Raw genomic sequence first — 22899 nt, 5'->3', positions numbered from 1 at the left:
ATTCTCCCATTTTGGACTGTAAGGTCTTTTCTTTTTACATACTTATAGAAGCTTTTACAGTCTGCTTTTATGTTCCTTGCATGTTTATTCTCTTACTCTATTTTTCCCTTTTTAATCAATCTCTTGGTCTTCCTTTGCTGAATTCAAAACTACTCCCGATCCTCAGGTTTGCTACTTTTTCTGGAAACTTTATATGACTCCTCTTTGGATCTCATACTCTCCTTAATTTCTTTCGTTACTCATGGCTGGGCCACTTTTCCTGTTGTGTTTTTGTGCCAGAAAGGAATGTATAACTATTACAATGCATACATTCGTTCCTTAAATATTAGCCATTGTTTATCCGCATGGTAATGAAGTTCCTCGATCTACCTTAACTAATTCACGCCTCATACCTTCATTGTTTCCTTTGTTTATATTTAGGACCCTAGTTTCAGATCGGACTACTTCACTTTCCATCCTAATGAAGAATTCTATCATGTTATGGCCACTGTTCTCTAAAGGCCCCTGCTCAATAAGAATATTAATTAGCCTTCTCATTGCAGAATACGGAATTTCAGATTACCTGTTCCCTAATCAGTTCCTTAACCTACTGGTCTAAGACAAAGAAACATCTTGTACACATTCCAGGAATCCATTTGCCACAGTATTATTGCTAATTTGGTTTGCCCAGTCTATATGTCGATTAAAGTCACCCATGATTACTGTGGCACCCTTGTTACATGCAACTCTAATTTCCTGTTTAATGCCGTCCCCTACCTTACCACTACTGTTTGGAGGCCTATAGACAACTCCCACTAATGTTTTCCACCCCTTGCTGCTTCTTAGCTCCACCCAGACTGACTCTACTTCTAGATTTTCTGAGCCAATATCCTCTCTCACTATCACATTGATTTCATCCTTAACTAACAATGCCATGCCACCACCTTTTCCTTTTTACCTGTCCTTTCTAAATATCGAGACCCCTTGAATATTCAGTTCCCAGCCTTGGTCACCCTGCAGCCATGTCTCTGTAATCACAATCATATCTATTTGCAATGTTAATTCATCTACCTTATTGCAACTGCTCCATACATTCAGATACAGTACCTTTTGACTTGTCTTTTTAACATTTTTACATATTATCTTTTGTACTATGGCCCTATTTGCTGCTAGCCCTTGTTTCCTCTGCCTTTCACTTATGCTTTTTACTTTTCTGTCTTTCATTCCTATCTTTGTTTCCCTCTCTTGTGTCTCCCCGCTCAGGTTACCATCCTATTGCCAATCTAGTTTCAACCCTCCTGCACAGTACTAGTGAATACCCCTGCAAGGATATTGGTCCTGGTCCTGCTGGGGTGTGACCCGTTCAGCTTGTACAGGTTCCAACTTCCCCAGAATTAGTCCCAATGCCTCAGGAATCTAAATCCCTCCCTCCTACACAATCTCTCCAGCCACACATTCATCCAGTCTATTCTATTCCTCATCTCGCTAGCATGTGGTACTGGGAATAACCCTGAGGATATTACCTTTGAGGTCCTGCTTTATAATTTATATCCTAGCTCTCTATATTCTGCTTTCAGGGCCTCATCCCTCTTTTTACCTATGTCGTTGGTACCAATATGGACCCGACCTCTGGCTGTTCACCCTCCCCCTTCAGAATGTCCTGCAGCCGCTCAGTGACATCCTTGAACCTGGCACCAGGGCAGCAACATTCCATCATGATGTCACGTCTGCGGCTGCAGAAACGTCTATCTGTTCTCCTAACGATAAAATCCCCTGTCACTATTGCTCTCCCACTCTGTTTTCTCCACTGCCCCCCTCTCCCCATGCAGCTGAGTCACTCATGGTGCCATGGACTTGGCTCTTGCTGCATTTCCCTGAGAAACCATCTCCCCCAGCAGTATCCAAAATGGAAAATCTGTTGGAGCGGAAGATGGACCCAGGGGACTCCTGCATTACCTGCCTAGTGCTTTTATTATGTCTGGTGGTCACCCATTCCTTTTCTGCCTGTGCACTCTGCCTGCGGTGTGACCACCTCACTGTACGTGCTATCCACGAAGATCTTATCTTTGCGGATGCTCCACAGTGACTCCAGCTGCAGCTGCAGCTCTGAAACGCGGATTTCGAGTAGCTGCAGCTGGAGATATTTCCTGCACACATGGCTGCCCTGGACACTGGAAGTGTCCTTGACTTCCCACATTGCACAGGAGGAACATTCCGCTTGGCCAAGCTGCCCTGTCATGACTTACCCCTAAATTACTCTTTACTTTTACTTCCTCTAGTTTGGAGAATACTAAGGACAGATGGAATACCCACCAGGTACCAAGTCCACTGCTCTTCTTTCTGAGGAAAGGCAAAAGATGAAAGGATCCCTCCTTCCCTCTTCACTGAACTCCCTCTCTCACCAAACTCCAACTGAAGCATTCTAAATCAGCCCAAAGCAGTGCTCCAGGAGTGATGGGATAAGAGTGAATTGTCTGAGGGAGAGGGCAGGAGTGATGGGGAGAGAGTGAATTATCCGAGGGAGAGAGCAGGAGTGGGGGGAAGAGAGTGAATTGTTTGAGGGAGAGAGTGGCAGTGATGGGGAAAGTAGTGAGTATGTGGATAAGGCAGGAGTAACAAGGTTGAACTTTACCTGTGGAGCCAGGGAACGGGCATCAGATGAATGCAAACATTGTTATAAAGGTTTATCCTGAGGTTGTGTTTGGTTCCAGACTCTGAGATAGTTTTGGTAAAGCTGCGTCAAGGTGAATGGTTGTGATGATATTTTGGATGTGAACAAGATTAGTCACTCCTACCGTCTCCTCGCACACCGCGCTCTCTGCCCGTCACTCCCACCCTCTCCTCGCACACCGCGCTCTCTGCCCGTCACTCCCACCCTCTCCTCGCACACCGCGCTCTCTGCCCGTCACTCCCACCCTCTCCTCGCACACCGCGCTCTCTGCCCGTCACTCCCACCCTCTCCTCGCACACCGCGTTCTCTGCCCGTCATTCCCACCCTCTCCTCGCACACCGCGCTCTCTGCCCGTCACTCCCACCGTCTCCTCGCACACCGCGCTCTCTGCCCGTCACTCCCACCCTCTCCTCGCACACCGCGCTCTCTGCCTGTCACTCCCACCCTCTCCTCGCACACCGCGCTCTCTGCCCGTCACTCCCACCCTCTCCTCGCACACCGCGCTCTCTGCCCGTCACTCCCACCCTCTCCTCGCACACCGTGCTCTCTGCCCGTCACTCCCACCCTCTCCTCGCACACCGCACTTTCTGCCCGTCACTCCCACCATCTCCTCGCACACCGCGCTCTCTGCCCGTCACTCCCACCGTCTCCTCGCACACTGCGCTCTCTGCCCATCACTCCCACCGTCTCCTCGCACACCGTGCTCTCTGCCCGTCACTCCCACCCTCTCCTCGCACACCGCGCTCTCTGCCCATCACTATTACTGAGACTCACTTATAATTCCAGATTTTTAAATTGAGTTTAAATTTAAATTCCACCAGCTGCCATGGTGGGATTTTTACCTGTGTCCCCAGAGCAGTAGCTGGGTCACTGGATGACTAGTCCAGTGATATTGCTACTGTGCTACTGCCTTCCCTGTAGTCTCTCTTAGCCTAATCCCACATGATATCTTACTATTTCTCACTCTAGTCTATTTGTCTTTCTTGATCCTTTGTGTACCATGCTTTCTAATGCTTTGTCCAGGTCCTATCCCCCTGCCTAATGGCGAATGAGGGTTGAGTATAGCAGACCTCAGCCCCTGAGTAACTCTTTTGTTCCTGTTTAAGGATTTCGGAGAAAGGAATTCCGAGGGAAACTCGCGATTGCTATCACTGCCAACTTCATTAACCGGCACACGCGGGAGGAGGCCCAGGCCCAGGAGATCAGCGGTGTCGCCTTCATCTTCAACCAGAAGTTTTTCCAGGACCTGAAGGAAGTCACAGGTTTGTATTCGATTGATCTCAATCCTGAAAGCTGCAGTTAACTTCAGGCATTCACAGCCTCTTGGGGGAAGAGTGTTCCAGATTTCCACTCCCCTTTGTATGAAGAAGTGTTTCCTGACATCACCCCTGAATGGCCTGGCTCTCATTTTAATGTTATGTTGCCATGGTCTGCACTCCCTCCATCAGAGGAGGTAATCTCCCTGTATATACACCCTATCAACTCTGAGAATCATTTTTAACATCTCAATTGGATCATCCCTTAATCTTCTATACTCAAGGGACTCCATTCCCAGTCTATGCAATCTGTCATCATCATTCTGTACAGTACTGAAGTAAACTGATTACATTGCAACCCTCATCGATCAAATTACAGGGCTCTGGTGGGACAACTTTAAAAGTCAAAGGCGAACTCATAGCGAAGCTGAAATGTAAAGATGCGAAGATACAAATTAGGAACAGGAGTAGGCCACTTGGCCCCTCGAGTCTGTTCTGCCATTCAATAAGATCATGGCTAATCTGAATGTAACCTTAAACTCTCATTCCAGCCAAGCCCCGATAACCTTTCACCTCCTTGTTAATCAAGAATCTATCTAGCTCTGCATTAAAAATATTCAGACTCTGCTTCCACTGCCTTTTGAGAAAGAGACTTCCAAAGACTCTCAACCCTCAGAGAAAAAAAAATTCTCCTCATCTCTGTCTGAAATGGGCGACCCCTTATTTTTAAACAGTGATCCCTATTTCTAGATTCTCCCACAAGAGGAAACATCCTCTCCACATCCACACTGTCAAGACCCCTCAGGATCTTAAAGGTTTCAATCAAGTCACCTCTTACTCTTCTAAACTCCAGCGGATTCAAGACTAACCTGTCCAACATTTCCTCATAAGACAACCCGCCCATTCTTGGTATTAGTCTAGTAAACCTTCTCTGAACTGCTAACGCATTTACATCTTTCTTTAAATAAGGAGACCTGTACTGTACACAATACTGCAGATGTGGTCTCACCAATGCCCTGTACAACTGAGGCATAACCTCCCTACTTTTGTATTTAATTCCCCTCACAATAAACAATAACATTCTATTAGCTTTCCTAACTACCTGCTGTATCTGCATATTAACCTTTTGTGATTAATGCAAAGATCGAGGAACCCTCGAATCTCTTAGTCATTCAAAATCAAGAGTGCTCTCTACTAAGCAGCAAGGCATGTCTAAAACTGAAATTAATCTATAAAGTAGATGAAGTTGCTGATGTGAACTACAGCAGTACATTCCAAAATGAATTCCCAAAATTATTTACAGGCCTAGGGAAGTTTAAGACTAAGTACAATATAAAGCTGATGCTAAACCAATTTGCTTCTTTACACCGAGGGGAGCCCCTCACCCACTTTTGGACAAAGTCAAGGGCGAAATTGAAAAGATGCAGCAGCAAAGGGATTATCTCACCGATCACCATGCCAACAAAATGGTGTTCAGGAATGGTTATGATCCCAAAGCCAAACAGCTCCATAAGAATTTGTGGGGATTTAAATCATCTAAACAAATCAGTGAAATGTGAGATCCACCTGCTGGCCTCAGTGGATGAGAGCCTTGCCAAATTAGCCAAGAGCACTTTATTTACCAAATTGGATTTGAACAATAGATTTTGGCAGTTGTCTCTGGACAAAGAATCCAGATTGCTGACCACATTTATAACTCTATTTGGTTGTTATTGTTTCAATAGATTACCCTTTAGAATAGCGTCCGCTGTAGAAATTTTTCAGAGAACAATATCCAACATTTTAGAAGGCATGGAAGGACTAATGTGCCACATGGACCACACACTGGTACATGGGTCCATGAGAGAAGAGCATGATTGCAGGGTCAGAGCAGTCCTGAGATTCTTACAGGATGCAGGCCTAACATTGAATGAAAAATGTGAGCTTGCCAAACCCATGATCAAGTTTCTAGGTCACATAGTACAAGGTACTGGAATCACAGTTGATCAGCAAAAAATGAAAGTTATAAGAGCTTCCACATCCCTGTAACATAACCGAGCTTCAGAGATTCCTTGGGATGGTCAACCAAGTAGCCAAGTTCCTACCAAATTTGGCAGAGGTCAATGAGCCTTTGAGACAGCTGTTGAGATAGAGTCAACAGTGGTGCTGGAACGTGGACCAGCTTTCGAAAAGATTAAACAACTTTTAACCTCCTCTGAAATTTTGGCACATTATGACCCAGAACTACCGACCATAGTAGCAGCAGATGCATTGTCTACTGGTCTGGGGGAAGTTTCATTTCAAGTGCAGAGAGGTGGCAAGTGTAGAACAGTCTCCTGTGCCTCTAGGTCACCAACAGGAAAAAAACAATGATATGCCATGATAGAAACATTGGCTGTAAAGTCCGCATGCAAAAAGGTTTTCACACTCTGTTATGGGACTGTGTTTCAAAATTGAAACAAACCATAAGCCACTAGTCACCATTCTGAACATGAAAGAAATTGTGAAGATGCCGCCCAGAATCCAGTGATTCAGACTAAGATTGACGAGGATTGACTCCATCACAGAGGTTCTGCAAGGGAAATGTCAAACAACAGCAGACACACTGTCACGAGTACCATCAGAAGGAACTGAACAAGTGGATTTAGATTTCATTGAGGAGGTTGAAACACATACACCCTTAATTACTCAGCACTGATCAGCTACTGCAAGAAAGTTACAGGAAATAAAGCAAACCCAGAAACGAGATGAAGAATTTCTTCAAATCCAAGAATATTGTCTGGAAGGATGACCAGACTATATCCCCAATAATCCTACACTACTCCTGTATTTTGAACAGTGTAAGCACCTCACAGTCATTGATGACGTCGCAGTCTTCAGCAAGAGGTTAGTCATCCTGAGAGCCCTTCGGTTTGATATTCTTCAAAGACTTCAACAGGGCCATTTAGGAATTGCAAAATGTCGTGCAAGGGTGCAGCAATCAGTCTGGTGGCCAGGCATTACCCTCTCTTTCGAAGAAATGGTTTCTAACTATTACTTGTGCCAGGAACAAAAAGCACTACCATTGTCTCCTCCTTTTCCATCAAGGCTGTGGGAGCGCCTGGGAATGGACTTATTTGAATTTAAGGGGAAAACCGCTCTTATCGTTATTGATTATTATTATTATTGTCACTGCAGAAGCAGTCATTCAATCCCTTGAGAATTTATTCAACGAATGGCATTCCAGACCTTGTAGTGTCTGACAATAGGCCACAATTCACAAATGAGCAATTCCAAAATTTCGCAAACGAGTATGGTTTTGTTCATGTAAACCAGTTCACCTCGCTATCCTCAAGCAAATGGAGAAGCCAAGAGATGGGTACGAACCATCAAAGATTTATTGAAGAAAAACAAAAGACCATAATCTAGCTCTTCTGAATCACTGATCCTCAGTACTACAGAATGGTTTCTCACCATCAGAGTTACGAATGGGCAGGCGATTGAGAACACAGCTTCCATCTCTGACACACATATTCAAACCCAACATCACCACAAATGATCATGAGAGGGTAAAACAACCTGAGGAAGAACAGAGAAACAACCAGGCTCGGAACTTGAATCACAGGTATAGAGTACGTGAGGTACCAGTGCTGGGGCCCAGGGAGAGAGTGTGGGTCCGAGACCAACAGAAGAAAGGTACAAGCATTGATAAAACTCCACAAATCAGATTGTACAGATTGAGACAGACCAGGGTATCATAAGGAGAAACTGCAGTGCCTTAATACCCTTGGAGAGAAAACAAATAGAAATTTGGGCTTACTGCTCAATTCCTGATGAAGAGGAAAGTCTTACTCCAAGCTCTACAGCCACCCAGAAGAAGAACACTCTCACTGACAGAAGGGAGAGGATGGAATACCCTCGACCTCAGAAAGAGATCAGAACAAGATCAGGGAGATTGGTCAAGATGCCTCACAGACTAACTCTGTGAAGTCTGTGACTTTGGGGGTTGGGGGGAGATGTTGGAGGTTGTAAATATGACAGGGATAAAGACTTGGGGGATATGTAGAGTAAAGGGTTACATACATGATGCTGATGTAATAATGATGTCAGATCACATGACTGAGTAGTAAGAGCAATTTGGAAGAAGAGAAGCTCTTACCTTATGTGGAGGTCCAGAATGTGTAAATACTCGCTGTAAATCAATAGTTCTATGGACTCAAGCAGCATACTTCCCAAACACCGTCTAAACCCCTACCACATAACAAAACATATTTCATCCTCTACGTCTCAGTATAATTCTGCTGGATTACTTCCTGAGCTGTGTATCCCAGATATGGTCTGATCAGAGCTCTGTCTAATTGTACCCTGACTTCCACTGATTTATATTATCATCCTCTTCAAATAAAGGCCAACATTCCATTAGCCTTTTAAATTATTTTTTGTGCATGTTCATCAGCTTTTAGCAATTTCTGTACTTGGACCCTGTATATCTCTCTGCTCTGCTACAGTTTCCAGTTTCTCTCCATTTTGAAAATATTCCAATTTGTCATTCTCAGATCTACACATTTCCCCATATTGAACTGTATCTGCTGTAGTTTTGCTCAGTCCCTCAATCAGTCTTTGTGAGTGCTGTTTACTGTGACTGCTGACTTCTGTGATGTCCTGTGGTTCTGGCTGTTGGACGTGGGACTGACTGAATGTGTGACTGAGCAACAGGTTTTTGGCTGAATTTGAACAGTTTGACTAGTTCTGCTGGTACCATGTTTAATTTGCTGCTGATATTTTCTCACAGGTGTAGATTTAGAAAACATTGTTTACTACAAGGATGACACACACTACTTTGTCATGACTGCCAAGAAGCAGAGCCTACTGGACAAGGGGGTGATTCAACAGGTAGGTAAGCCAACCAAGTCTCCTCATAGACCATGGGATGAAGCCTGCTTTCTTGTCTAGATTTTGAGTTCTGTAGTACCCATCTGGGAAGCACCTAGAACCAGTGTAAATATATTTAAATATGTATCTGAAGCAAAACCTGCAGGTTCCTGAGTCTGAAAATTGAGTGTTACTGAGAAATTGCCAAAAACAGTGAAAAATATAAAAATTCTATGGACTTTCTTTTCACTAGCAATGGGGTCATATCACCACAATGGCTAAATTTTGAACATGGTGGTGTAAGAAATGGTTAAAAGAAGTATCACTGAGGATATCTGAATTGTGGAATTATCTTATGGTGCACTTTACATCAATCAAAGTTATTTTTCATATCCTTCCTGTTCAGGAAGAAATCTACCATAGCAAGCATTTATTCCACGCAAGACTATTTAAATTTCCGAGGGACACTTGCACTCGTTTACCATCCAACATACCCATATTCACCCAATTAGATGTAAATATTCCCTAGGTTATAAAGGAGAGGGAGGTAGAGATTGGTGCCTGAGCTGCAGATTGCTATCTCCTCCAGATCTGTTTTGCTGCTATTCTGGCAAAGAGCGGGACACTCACATCCATGTCCAACAAAGAGGGTTATGTCATTAATGATCTCTCTTGCAGGCATGCACCACCTTTCATAGAGGAACTGGAGTAGAATCTCCTCCATGTCACTGCAAGACAGAAATCTTGTTCACTGCTTTGGGATTTTCCAGTCAGGAGAGAGAATTTTGGCGATTTGCATTCCTCCAACCAGCCTCTGGCCCCTTTCCCCAGTCTTGATGCTGTATGTCTCATATATGTCTAGAACAAAGTGGATCACTTTTGACTTACCCATCTTCGCTTGTCTCACAGGAGTCTCAATACTTGGTCAGCAAACTGTTCAAATGCTGATTGCAATTTCATGACTTGAATCAATGCCATAGCATCCTGCACCCATGCCGTAGCACTTGGGATCACATCAATGGAAGGGGTGGGTTGACTTACTCCTCATGAAAGTGTTAGGGCTTTGCTTTGTTTGATTTATGAGGGATCCATCATGATAAGCTAGAGGCAAGGATAATGTTCCTAATGTATGAACCAGCATCTCATCAAAGTCCACTTTTCTAACTGCACCAACAACTAATGGTCTGGTAAATAAGTTTTGACCTGTTTTCAGAGCAATCTCCCTACCCGTCACTTTAGTTACTGTGTCCTTGAAAGTCATCTTCTTGACAGGATCATGAACTCTGACATCCTGGTGTTGTCATCACTTCTGACTAAAAGTCATGAATGCTTCCTCTCTCTTTTCCTTGGCCTCTGCGAGGTCTTTGACCATAGGTACTGGAGCAACTTGGACTGATGTGATGTGCTATAACTGATCTGTCTCCGAGGAAGGATCAAAAGGTTTAACCATATTTTAAATGTTGTACATGACATTCCTCTCATCCTCTTCATCACAGTTCATTCTTGTCATGTCCGAGTCTATGCAAGATCTTGTTGATGTTCTGTGACCAGCTATTCCTTGACAGTTTCTGCATATAGCGGTCCTCTTATGCTGTGACAAAGTCCATCTTGCATGCTCCCTTATTGAGATGCTGTTAAACATCCCTTTGTTTTGGAGTCACAGTTGGCTGTCTGCTCAATAACTTGAGAGAAGTCAAACCCTTGACTCTGGGCAACAATGGTCCTACTTGTAACTCTGCATTGATATCAGGGTGACTTTCTTTCAAGCTGCACATTTCAAGTCAATATGCTGAAAGATATCTGGCGTAGTTGACTCGATCATAGGTGAAGAACAGTGGCAGCTTGGAGCAAATACTTGAAAGGTGAAGATGCAGGCTGGCTACCCTGGTTGCTCTGATAAATACAGCAATTCTTCTACCAAATTGGTGAAACTGTTCAGGAACTGAAAGGTCATGCTCTTTTTTGCCATTATTAACAAAGTTTTGGCATTTAATTTCTGAGTTGAGGATGTCATCGAAACCGTCATTGGGGAAAGCACTCTGAAGTTCAGCAGCTGGATTGCTAGTCAGGTCTTGCTCATCATCTGGAAAGAAGAGATGCGATTTTGCTGTTTTTTCTCTAAGATTAAAGGCCTTACATGGGGACACTTCAGTACTACTTTTTCCCGGATGCATTTCTTAAACAAACTGTTTAGTTTTGTCATTTCAAAATAAATCTTTACAGTTCTTCCCTCTATAGCCACGTGGAGAAATGCTGATATCCTGTCTGGTGCTTTTTGCAGGATCATCCTGCTGCTTTAAAAGTAAGAAGCCCAGTATCACTCTGATAACAGCTGAGGTGATATCTTGCTTCAATAGTGACAAGATCCTATCCACGAACGTGTAACAAGATTGCTTCATATTTGGAGGTCTCTGCTCTGGGGAGCAGCTTACCTGCTGCTGGTCTCACATTACATCAGCCTCTCTTTCCATCTCTTTCGGCTGTGTCTCTCCATGATGTTCGTGTCTTTCTTGCCGTGTAGACAGTGCGATGTGCCTCACAGTCATGTCCTTGATGTCTGTCATCTTTGACCGAAGGCAGTCGAACCTTGGCGGTGATTCTTCTCTCTTCTCCCCTCCCTTCCCCTCCCCCCTGGTTCCACACCTGCTCAGCTGCACAAAGGCAAAAAGACAAGAGGAAAGAAAAATTGAGAAATAGAGTGTAAATTGGAATAGGGACACAAAGTGATAGAAAGAGACAGAAAGAGTAAATGTGATAGATATTATTAGTGACCTTAAAATCTGACCTTAACTTTTATGACTAATGTGGCCAGAGTGAGCTTGAGAACTATCAACAACGTCACTCACTCCACACACACGTAATTACATGGGGCACAAGCAAGCCCACAGAATGGATATGTCTGACAGCATGGCAATTCAACCCAGAGAGAAATATGAATATAAACATGTATAGTTTAACATATTTCCATATGAAATACTGTAAAATCACATGTACTCACATCCATCGTCAGGCATTTCCCTTTCTAGGTTTTTGGCCCTGTTGCTCTTGCATTTATCAGTGAAACACGTAGCACTGCCGATGATAGCCGATTGCACTTGGGATTAACACCAGTCTTTCTGGTGCAATAACCAACTCCAAATCTGAACTTTTGATGGTGTTTTCAGCAATTCTAGCTGCTTTTGTTCTAATAAATTTCCAATGAGCGCCAACAAGGAATTTTGTCCAAAAAGAGAATTATATTCCCTTTGGCTCTCACAACAACAGCAAGCCATTATTCTGGCGCAACAGGAACAGAGAATGCCGAACCTGAAACGTTAACTCTGTTTCTCTCTCTACAGATTCTGCTGGACCTGCTGAGTGTTTTCAGCACTTTGTTTTTATTTCCGATCTCCAGCACCAGCAGTATTTTGCTTTTCAATTGTTTTGTAGTACAGAGATCGTGATTGGCTGATTTTGCAAAAATACATCAGTTGTGATTGGTCATGAAAGGGACTCACAATTATGTCATCAATCTGGGTTTTCATGTGATTTCTGCACATTTTATAATATTTTCTACAAAATGCTCACTTCTGAACATTGGTTTTTGTGATAAATGACTTGTAAATTAATAATGGTGGAAATTTGAAATACTTCCAAGGAGGGGGCAATGGATATGTATTTATCTGAGAGTAGGCCCATGGTCTACCACCACCTGTGTGTCAGACCAGACAAAAAAAGGCAGAGACAGGACCTAGGCAGTTCAGAGAGTTAAACTAAATATAAACCACTCAGATCCCTTGTAACTCACCCCTGGACATCCATTATTATATATACAAACCACCCCGGTCCGATAGATGCACTTTCCCAACCCAAAGCCTTTGATTAGATTCCAACCAACAACTCACTCCGGGTGTCTGATATCCTCTATGTAAATTCCCCATATCCTTGAATTAGATTCCAATCTGTTATGGATGTGATTGCAAATTTAAAAAGGGGGATTGAACAAGTCTAGGGAACAACAAACAAGTTACATTAACATGGTGATAGGAGAAAAAAAAGAAATATTCTTCCAAAGGTGTCGTAGGGAAATATTTGTTATTCGAAAATAGAACAGAATAATCAGGACGGATTTCAAGAAGGAAGATTGTGCTTGACCTTAGTGCATTCTTTGAAAAAGTAACAGATAAAGCTCTCAAGGGTAATGGATTTAGATGTACAAGTAATAAACTTGGATATTGAATAATTTACCACACAATAAACTCATGATTAAGGTCAGTGTGTGGACTAACAGATTGATTACCAAGATAAAAGCAAAATACTGCGGATGCTGGAAATCTGAAACAAAAACAGAAAATGCTGGAAAAACTCAGCAGGTCTAACAGCATCTGTGCAGAGAGAAAAAGAGTTAATGTTTCGAGTCCATATGACTCTGAAGAAGAGTCATATGGACTTGAAACGTTAACTTTTTTTTCTCTCTCCACAGAGGCTGTTAGACCAGATTGAATACCAAGTCTGTTTCAAAACAGAAAAGAGAGAGTAGGGGTTAATGGTAATTACTCAGATTGACAAAATAAGGAGGATTTGTTACTGTTCACAATTAACACGAATGATTTGGACCCAGGCTCTGAAGTACAATTTCACAATTTTCACATGACACCAAACTGTGGGTAAACCTAAAACTGAGGAAGTCAACAACAAATACAAGAAAACCTGAATAAACTTACAGAATGGGCAGGCAATTGGTCAAATAATTCCAGTGTAGGTAAGTGTGAGGTGTTGCATTTGAGTGGGAAGAATAAGGAGTCACAGACATACCGCTTGAAAATTAAGTGTGTAAACAGGATAGAGGAACAGAACAATCTGGGAATGCAGGTTGACAGATCACTGAAGGTCACAATGCAAATTAATAATTATAAAAATAGCAAACAAAGTAATGAGATTCATTTGTAGAGGGATAGAATTTAAAAGAAGAGATGTATTAAGCTTGTATAGAAGCTTGATTGGACCACACTTGGAGTACTGTGAAGAGATCTGGTCCCTATAGTTTAAAAAAAAGGATATGGTGGCATTGAAGAAGGTGCAATAAAGAGCGGAGAGGTTTGTATCATTCATGTATGGTCAGTGTGTCGAGGTGTTACTGCAGTGTCAGTGCAGTCAGCGTGAGTTGGATGAAACAAAAGCGGGAAATATATTGTGGAAATACTCAGCAGGGCTGGCAGCAAAGAAACAGAGTGAATGTTTCAGGCGACTTTCACCAGATACATATCAGGTGACAGATCTGAAATGTTAACTCTGTTTCTCTCTCCACAGATGCTGACTGACCCGCTGAGTGTTTCCAGCGGTTTCTGTCTTTATTTCAGATTGCTACCATCCACAGTATTTTTAATTTAGATGAGGTTTCAATGTCCCAGTGTCTCAGGGATTGCTGTCCCTATTGCTCATAAACACATGCTCAGCTTCACATACTGCATGATTTCTCTGTTTTCCCTATGCCAGGATTTCTCGGACACAGAAAGGCTGCTCTCCCGGAGTAACATGAATCAAGAAGCACTTCTGAACTATGTGAAAGAGGCGGCTAATTTCTCCACCAACCATCAGCTGCCCCACCTAGACTTTGCCATGAACCATTACGGTCAGCCTGACGTGGCCATGTTTGATTTCACATGTATGTACGCATCAGAGAATGCCTCACTGATACGGGAGGAAGGTGGCAAGCGGCTACTGGTCGCCCTAGTTGGGGACAGTCTGTTAGAGGTGAGTGCAATATCTTTCATCAGGTTCATTAGAATCAGGCACTGGATCACATGCCATGAGTCAGTTGATTACTGGACCCTTTACTGTGAGCCAAACATTTGTCTTTACCAAGGAAGCAGATGCTACCAAGGCCATGGTGACAGATGAGGAAACTCTGTCACTAGACAGGTTCAAAATTGATAAGGCGGAAGTGTTGGATAAACTGTTGGTACTTATGGCTGACAAAGCACTGGGACCAGATGAGATGCATCCAAGCATAGTGAAGGGAGTGAGAGTGGAAATTGGCCATAATCTTTCAGTCTTCCTGAGACTCAGGGGAGGTGCCAGAGGACTGGAGAATTGCAAACATTACACCCTTATTCAAAAAAGGCTGGAAGGATAAGCCCAGCAATTACAGACCAGTCAGTTTAACTTAAGTGGTGGGAAAGGCGGTAGCATAGTGGTATTGTCACTGGTATTCCAGAAACCTGGGCTAATGCTCTGGGGACCCGAGTTGGAATCCCACCATGGCAGATGGTGGAGTTTGAATTCAATAAAAACCTAATGGTGACCATGAAACCATTGTCGATTGTTGTAAAAACCCATCTGGTTCACTAATGTCCTTTAGGGAAGGAAATCTGCTGTCCTTACCCAGTCTGGCCTACATATGTATCCTGGGTTTTATTAATAGGGGCATAGAGTACAAGAACAAGGAGATTATGCTGAATTTATATAAGGCACTAGTTAAACCTCAGCTGGAATATTGTGTACAGTTCTGGGCACCACACTATAGGAAGGATGTGAATGCATTGGAGAGAGTGCAAAAGAAGTTTACAAGAAATGGTTCCAGGGATGAGAAACTTCAGTTATAAAGATAGCCTTCTCCTCTCCAATCTAAGAGGTGATTTGATAGAGGTGTTCAAAATCATGAGGGGGCTGGACAGAGTTGATAGGGAAAAACTGTTCCTGCTCGCAAAAAGATTGAGAACAAGAGGGCAAAGATTTAAAGTGATTTGCAAAAGAAGCAAATGTGATATGAGAAAAAACTTTGTGGTTCGGGTCTGGAATGCACTGGAAGTGTGATGGAGGCAGGTTCAATTGAGGCATTCAAAAGGGCATTAGGTGATTATTTAAATAGAAACAATGTGCAGGTTTACGAGGAAAAGACAGAAGAATGGCACTGGGTCATAATGCTCATTTGGAGATCCAGTGCAGACACGATGGGCTGAATGGCCTCTTTCTACACTGTAACAATTCTGATCCTGCGAATACTTTTTGTTAACCAATAGGCCACTGGATCCCATGTTATGAGCTAATGGACCACTGGTTCCCATGTTCTGAGCTAATGGACCACTGGTTCCCATGTTCTGAGCTAATGGACCACTGGATTTCATGCTCTGAGCTAATGGGCCACTGGATCCCATGCTCTGAGCTAATAGGCCATTGATCCTGTCCAGGATGGGTAGATCATTGGACCCTCTGCTCTGCCAATAGGTAGCTGGATGCCATGTGCGGATTACTGAATCACAGTTCACATGTTGTGAATTGATAGACCGCTGGATCACATGCTACAAGTCGATAAGTCAATGGGTGCTATACTGTGGGTTAATAGAAAGATGCATTCTGCACTGAGTCACTTGATCACTAGATCCTGTGCTGTAAATCGGTAGGTCACTGCCTAACATGCTCTCAGTTAATAGATCATTATACCCCCTGCTAAATCAACTACTGAATGGATCCTATGCAGTTATTTAACAGATCTCCAGATCTTTCGATGAGTCAATAGATCACTGGATTCCCGGGTGAATGAATAGGTCACTGGATCCAATGCTGTGAATCAATAAATCACCAGATCACACACTGTGAATAAATACACAATTGGATCACATGTTGTTCCATCACTGGATTCCATGCTGTCAATGAATAGATCACTGAATTCCATTATTTTAATCAATATTCTTCCTGCTAATAAAACAATACCATGTAGCAATTCTAAATATGGAATAAAGCACCCTCTATACTGTCCCCATCAAACACTCCCAGGGCAGGTACAACACGGAGTTAGATTCAGAGTAAAGCTTCCTCTTCACTGTCCCCATCAAACACTCCCAGGGCAGGTACAGCACGGGGTTAGATACAGAGTAAAGCTCCCTCTTCACTGTCCCCATCAAACACTCCCAGGGCAGGTACAGCACGGGGTTAGATACAGAGTGAAGCTCCCTCTACATTGTCCCCGTCAAACACTCCCAGGACAGGTACAGCACGGGGTTAGATACAGAGTGAAGCTCCCTCTACACTGTCCCCATCAAACACTCCCAGGACAGGTACAGCACGGCGTTAGATACAGAGTAAAGCTCCCTCTACACTGTCCCCATCAAACACTCCCAGGGCAGGTACAGCACGGGGTTAGATACAGAGTGAAGCTCCCTCTACATTGTCCCCGTCAAACACTCCCAGGACAGGTACAGCACGGCGTTAGATACAGAGTAAAGCTCCTTCTACACTGTCCCCATCAAACACTCCCAGGACAGGTACAGCACGGGGTTAGATACAGAGTAAAGCTCCCTCTACACTGTCCCATCAAACACTCCCAGGACAGATTAAAAATCTGTCTGTCTCAGCCTTGAATACATATAATGACCCAGCCTCTACAGTAAAGAATTCCACAGGCTGACTCCATTCAGAGAGAAGAAATTCCGCCTCATTTGTGTCTTAAATGGGCAACCCCTTTCTCTGAAATTATACCCTCTGGTCCTGGACAAGGGAAACAACCTCTCAGCATTTATCCTGTCAAGCCCCCTAAGAATCCTATACGCTCTAATAAGGTCGTCTCTCATTCTTCCGACTACAGGCCCAACCTACTCAACCTCTCCACAAAAGAATATACCTCCATCCCCTGGATCAAACTATTGAACCTTCTCTGGACTGCCTCCAATTCCAGTATATCTTTCCTTAGATAAGGGGACCAAAACTGTTCACAGTATTCTAGGTGTGGTCTAACTAGTGCCTTGTATAGTTTTAGCAAGACTTCCCTATTTTTATCACAAACACTAACAGAAAATGCTGGAAAAGTTCATCAGGTCTGGCAGCATCTGTGGAGAGAGAAACAGAGTTAACATTGAGTCTGTATGATTCTTCTTCCACAGATGCTGCCAGACCTGTTGAGTTTTCCTGGTATTTACTGTTTTTGTGTCAGATTTCCAGCATCTGCAGTACTTTGCTTTTCCCTATTTTATACTCCATTCCCTTTGAAATAAAGGCCAACATTCTATTTGCCTTACCTATTACCTGCTGAACTTGTATGTTAGCTTTTTGGGATTCATGCACAAGGACCCCCAAATTTTTCTGTGCTGCAGCTTTCCGCAGTCTTTCTCTATTTAAGTAATATTCAGCTCCTCTATTCTTCCTGCCAAAGTGCATAACCTCACTTTTTCTCATTCACTTAACCTGCCTATATCCCTCCGTAGACTCATCCACAAAATTGGCAATAGTACATTCAGTTCCCTCATCTAAGTCATTGATATATACTATAAATAATTGTGACCCCAGCACTGATCCATGTGGCACTCCACCAGTTACAGGTTGCCATTCTGAAAATGCCCCCCTTATCCCAACTCTGTCTTCTATTAGTTAGCCAATCTTCTCTCCGTGCTAATATACTACCCCCAACACTATGGGCTCTTATCTTATTTAGTAGTCTTATGTGTGGTACCTTATCAAACGCCTTTTGGAAATGCAAATATATTACATCGATTGCTTCCCCTTTATCTATCCTGCTTGTTACTTCCTCAAAGAATTCTAATAAATTTGTCAGGCATGATTTCCTCTTCATGAAGCCATGCTGACTCTGCTTGATGATATCATGCATTTCTAAATTCTCTGCTATGACATCCTTTATAATAGAGCCTAACATTTTCCCAATGACAGATGTTAAGCTAACTGACCTCTATTTACCTGTTTTTTTGTCTCCCTCCCTTTTTGAATAAGGGTGTTATATTGGCAGTTTTCCAATCCTCTGGAACTTTTCCAGAATCTAAGGATTCTTGGAAGATTACTATCAGTGCATCCACTATCTCTGTAGCTAATTCCTTTAATATCGTAGGATGCAACCCATCAAGTCCAAGGGACTTATCGGCCTTTAGCCCTATTAGTTTCCCTAGTACTTTTTCTCTAGTGTTAGTTATTGTATTTATTTCCCCCTCCCCCTCATTTGCCCCTTGATTATTTAGTATTTTTGGAATGCTATTAGTGTCTTCTACCACGAAGACTGATGCAAAGTATTTAAAAACAAAAAGCTAAAAGCTACTGCGGATGCTGGAAATCCAAAACAGAAACAGAATTACCTGGAAAAACTCAGCAGGTCTGGCAGCATCGGTGGAGAAGAAATCAGTTAACGTTTCGAGTCCTCATGGTTCTGCCGAAGGGTCATGAGGACTCGAAACGTTAACTGATTTCTTCTCCACTGATGCTGCCAGACCTGCTGAATTTTTCCAGGTAATTCTGTTTTTGTGATGCAAAGTATTTATTCAACTCCTCCCAGTCCACTCCAACCAACTCTTTCCCTCATTCCTTTTTAATTACCGTTATTTAAGTCTGGCATAGTTGTTTCTGACCCAAGTTTCTCACTTTCAAACTGAATGCTAAATTCTACCATGTTATGATCACTGTTTCCTCGGGGATCTTTTACTTTGAGATCATTTAGTAAACCTGCCTCAGCACACGTTACCAGATCCTAAATAGCCTGATCCCTGGTTGGATCCACAACATATTGTTCGAGGAAATTGTCCCGAATATACTGAGTTCTTGCTCGTGTCTTCCTCTGCTAATTTGAGTTTCCCAATCTACATGAAGATTAAAGTCACTCATGATTAATATACTGCCTTTCTTTACATGCCCTCATTATCTTCTGATTTATTCTCTGTCCTACAGTATAGCTACTGTTAGACGGCCCATGGACTACTCCCACCAGTGTCGTCTTCCCCTCGTTATTTCTTACCTCCACCCATATGGATTCTACATCTTCTGATCCAAGATCATTTCTTGCTATCGTACTTATTCCATCTCGTACTAACAAAGCTACCCCACCACCCTTTCCTTCCTGCCTTTCCTTTCGAAAAGTCACATACCCCTGAATATTTAGTTCCCAGCTTTGATCTCCTTGTAACCATGTCTCCGTAATGGCTATAAGATCAAACCCATTAATCTCTTATTTGTGCCGTTAATTCATTTATCTTGTTCCAAATACTATGTGCATTTAAGTAAAGAGCCATTAATTTTGCCTTTTTACCATTTTTTTCCCCCTTTGACCCTATTTGCTGCTGTTTTTTCATGTTTGTACACTCTGTGCCTTCCTGTCACACTCTGGGTATCATTACCTAAAGAGCTGCCCTGCAATGCTGCCATATCCTTTTACTTTATAAGCCTACGTATCCCCTCTCCAGAACCCTCCCCCCTCTATTTAGTTTAAAGCCCTCTCTACAGCCCCAGTTATTCGATTCATCAGGACACTGGTCCCAGCATGGTTCAAGTGAAGCCCATCCCACCGGAACAGGACCCTTCTGCTCCAGTACTGCTGCCAGTACCCCCAAGAGCTGAAACCTATTCCTCCCACACTAATCTTTGAGCCACACATTTAACTCCTTGACGTTATTTACCCTATGCCAGTCTGCCTGTGGCTCAGGTCGTAATCCTGAGATTATTACCTTGGAGGTCCTGCTTTTTAATTTAGCTCCTAATTGTTCAAAATCTTTCAGCAGAACCTCCTTCCTAGTCCCATCAATGTTGTTGGTACCAATGTGGATGACAACATCTGGATCCCTCCTCTCCCACTCCAAGTTCCCCTCCAGCCCTGAAGAGATGTCCTTAACCCTGGCACCGGGCAGGTAACACAGCCTTCTGGACCCATGCTCACAGCTGTAGAAAACAGTATCTATCCCCCTAATTATACTGGTCCCTACCACTACTACATTCCTATTTCCTCCTCCACTTGAATGGCTTCCTGTACCACGGTGCCGTGGTCAGTTTGCTCATCCTCCCGGCAGTCCCCGCTCTCATCAACATGGCTTGCAAGAACCTTGTAACTGTTGGACAATTGCAGGGGCTGGGGCTCCTCGAACGCTACCTCCTGGGTCCCCATACCTGCCTCACCTGCAGTCACACCTTCCTGCCCCTGATCACAGGCCAAATTCAAGTTACCTAATCTGAGGGGTGTGACCACCTCCTGGAGCAAAGTGTCCAGGTAACTTTCCCCTTCCCTGATGTAGCTCAATGCCGGCAGCTCGGACTCCAGACCCTCAACTCGGATCCGAAGTTCCTCGAGCTGCAAACACTTACTACAGATGTGTTTGCTCTGGATCACCTTGGTGTCCAGCAGCTCCCACATGCTGCAGCAGCAACATATCACCTGTCCTGCCATCACTATCGTGTTTTATTTAATTTATTAATTACTCTAGTATCCCTGCTCTTTACACTTGAAGAATCCCCCACTCTTTACACTTTATTGTAATTATTTTGTTATACATCAGTATAAGATCGATACTTAACAAGCTATCTTTAAGAAAAATAGAAAAAATCTAGAGACCTAAACACAAACTAAAGACCTTACCTTTATTTCAAAGCCTATAAATACTCACCAATCCACTGCTCTACACGCTCTTTTCCCTCTCGAGCTCTTTCATGGTCTTTCGCCTCTCTCTCCACTGTCCCTGCCAAACGCTCCCTGAGCAGGTACAGAATGGGGATAGATACAGAGAAGAGCTCCCTTTACATTGTCCTAACAAACACTCCCAGGGCAGGTACAGCACGGGGTTAGATACAGAGTAAAGCTTCTTCTACACCTTCCCATCAAATTGCCCCTGGGACAGGTACAGCATGGGGTTAGATACAGAGTAAAGCTCCCTCTACACTGTCCCCATCAACACTCCCAGGACAGGTACAGCACGGGGTTAGATACAGAGTAAAGCTCCCTCTACACTGTCCCCATCAAACACTCCCAGGACAGGTACAGCACGGGGTTAGATACAGAGTAAAGCTCCCTCTACACTGCCCCCATCAAACACTCCCAGGACAGGTACAGCACGGGGTTAGCTACAAGTAAAGCTCCCTCTACACTGCCCCCATCAAACACTCCCAGGACAGGTACAGCACGGGGTTAGATACAGAGTAAAGCTCCCTCTACACTGTCCCCATCAAACACTCCCAGGACAGATACAGCACGGGGTTAGATACAGAGTAAAGCTCCCTCTACACTGTCCCCATCAAACACTCCCAGGACAGGTACAGCATAAGCTTCTTCTTATCGTGTCCACGTACAGTCTATACATGGCCCAGCCAGAACTGGACACATTTTTGCGCCTTGCTGTTGAATTCGGCAAGATCTGCAACAATGCAGGGTTCCTCTAGCGATAGACATTGCAGGAGATGTTGCATAGTCTGTGGCTCAGTTCCACATTTACAAGTTGTCGGGCAGGTTTTATATCCCCATTTGCTTAGTGACACCTTTGAACGACCTACACCAGTCCTAAGTCTGCTTAAAAACAAGCTTAAAAACAACAACACGAAATTAGACTTATCCATCGGGCGGAATCATCCCAGATTTGCACAAAGTGTAGCAGCTAGCAGGAGAATGGACGTTTTACCCATCGGCCCCAGTGGTGGCTTTTTGCATCACGTCATCCCATTTCCCGGCGTGTCCTGCCTCATTAACAATGTATTCCTGGGTGACACACCGGATTGCTGGCGTTGCAGCCTCTGATTCGCTTGTCCTGCCATCAGCTTTGGCCTTCAGTAATCTGGGCGCCATATTTAAAGGCCACCCCTGCACAGGACTAGCTCTCTCTGGAAGCTGCTGGAAAATTATGGCTGCCAAAGGGAGGGAACATACTGCTCCAAATTTAGTGATCCCCTTCCTTGGGCACCTACTGGCTGCAGTGGAGGCCTGCCACGATATCCCCTACCCCTGCTCTGGGTGAACAGCAGCAAGCAAAATCACCAATCCAGCATGGGAGGCGGTGGCAGCAATGGTCAGCGCCAACGCCCTGCTAAAGAGGACAGCCACCCAGTACCTAAGAAGTGAGAATGATCTTCTCCATTCCGCCATAGTAGGTCATTCTTCTCATCACTCTCAACTCACAAACCCATCACACATCCACAGGGATCTCACTCACTGCCAGTTCAAGGGACATCACTATTCACTCTGCCGCACGCACCTTCATCTGCTCTGGGGATCATGTCCTTGTCCCGTTCATGGCAACACTCACCACCCACACATGCCTGGCATCCTTCTCACCTGGCCTGGCATCCTTCTCACCTGGCCTGGCAAGCATCCTGCTTACACTCTCTCCATCTGTATTCATGTAGGGACAAGCTGGCACACAACAACAGGGAGAGGTCACAGACCGGCGGAGGAATGCCTGACACAAAGGTCCTCATAGACCTTGAAAACAGAGCCAT

The 22899-nt window shown here is 43.8% G+C and overlaps 1 protein-coding gene across 5 annotated transcripts in view; it reads left to right on the top strand.

Moving 5' to 3' along the window:
* mical3a (microtubule associated monooxygenase, calponin and LIM domain containing 3a) overlaps nt 1–22899 on the top strand; it is a 301509-nt gene that overhangs the window by 9714 nt on the left and 268896 nt on the right. For all 5 annotated transcript variants that reach the window (XM_078568426.1, XM_078568423.1, XM_078568427.1 and 2 more), the window contains exons 4-6: nt 3757–3912; nt 8657–8757; nt 14212–14469. In XM_078568426.1, coding sequence (XP_078424552.1) covers nt 3757–3912; nt 8657–8757; nt 14212–14469 — 515 coding nt within the window. The remainder of the gene's footprint in view (nt 1–3756; nt 3913–8656; nt 8758–14211; nt 14470–22899) is intronic.

This window comes from Cetorhinus maximus, chromosome 22 (assembly GCF_964194155.1).
Source record: "Cetorhinus maximus chromosome 22, sCetMax3.hap1.1, whole genome shotgun sequence".
In the NCBI taxonomy this organism is placed as follows: Eukaryota; Metazoa; Chordata; class Chondrichthyes; order Lamniformes; family Cetorhinidae; genus Cetorhinus; species Cetorhinus maximus.
Note: the sequence above shows the minus strand (reverse complement) of the source record. Positions and strands in the feature narration are given on the sequence as shown.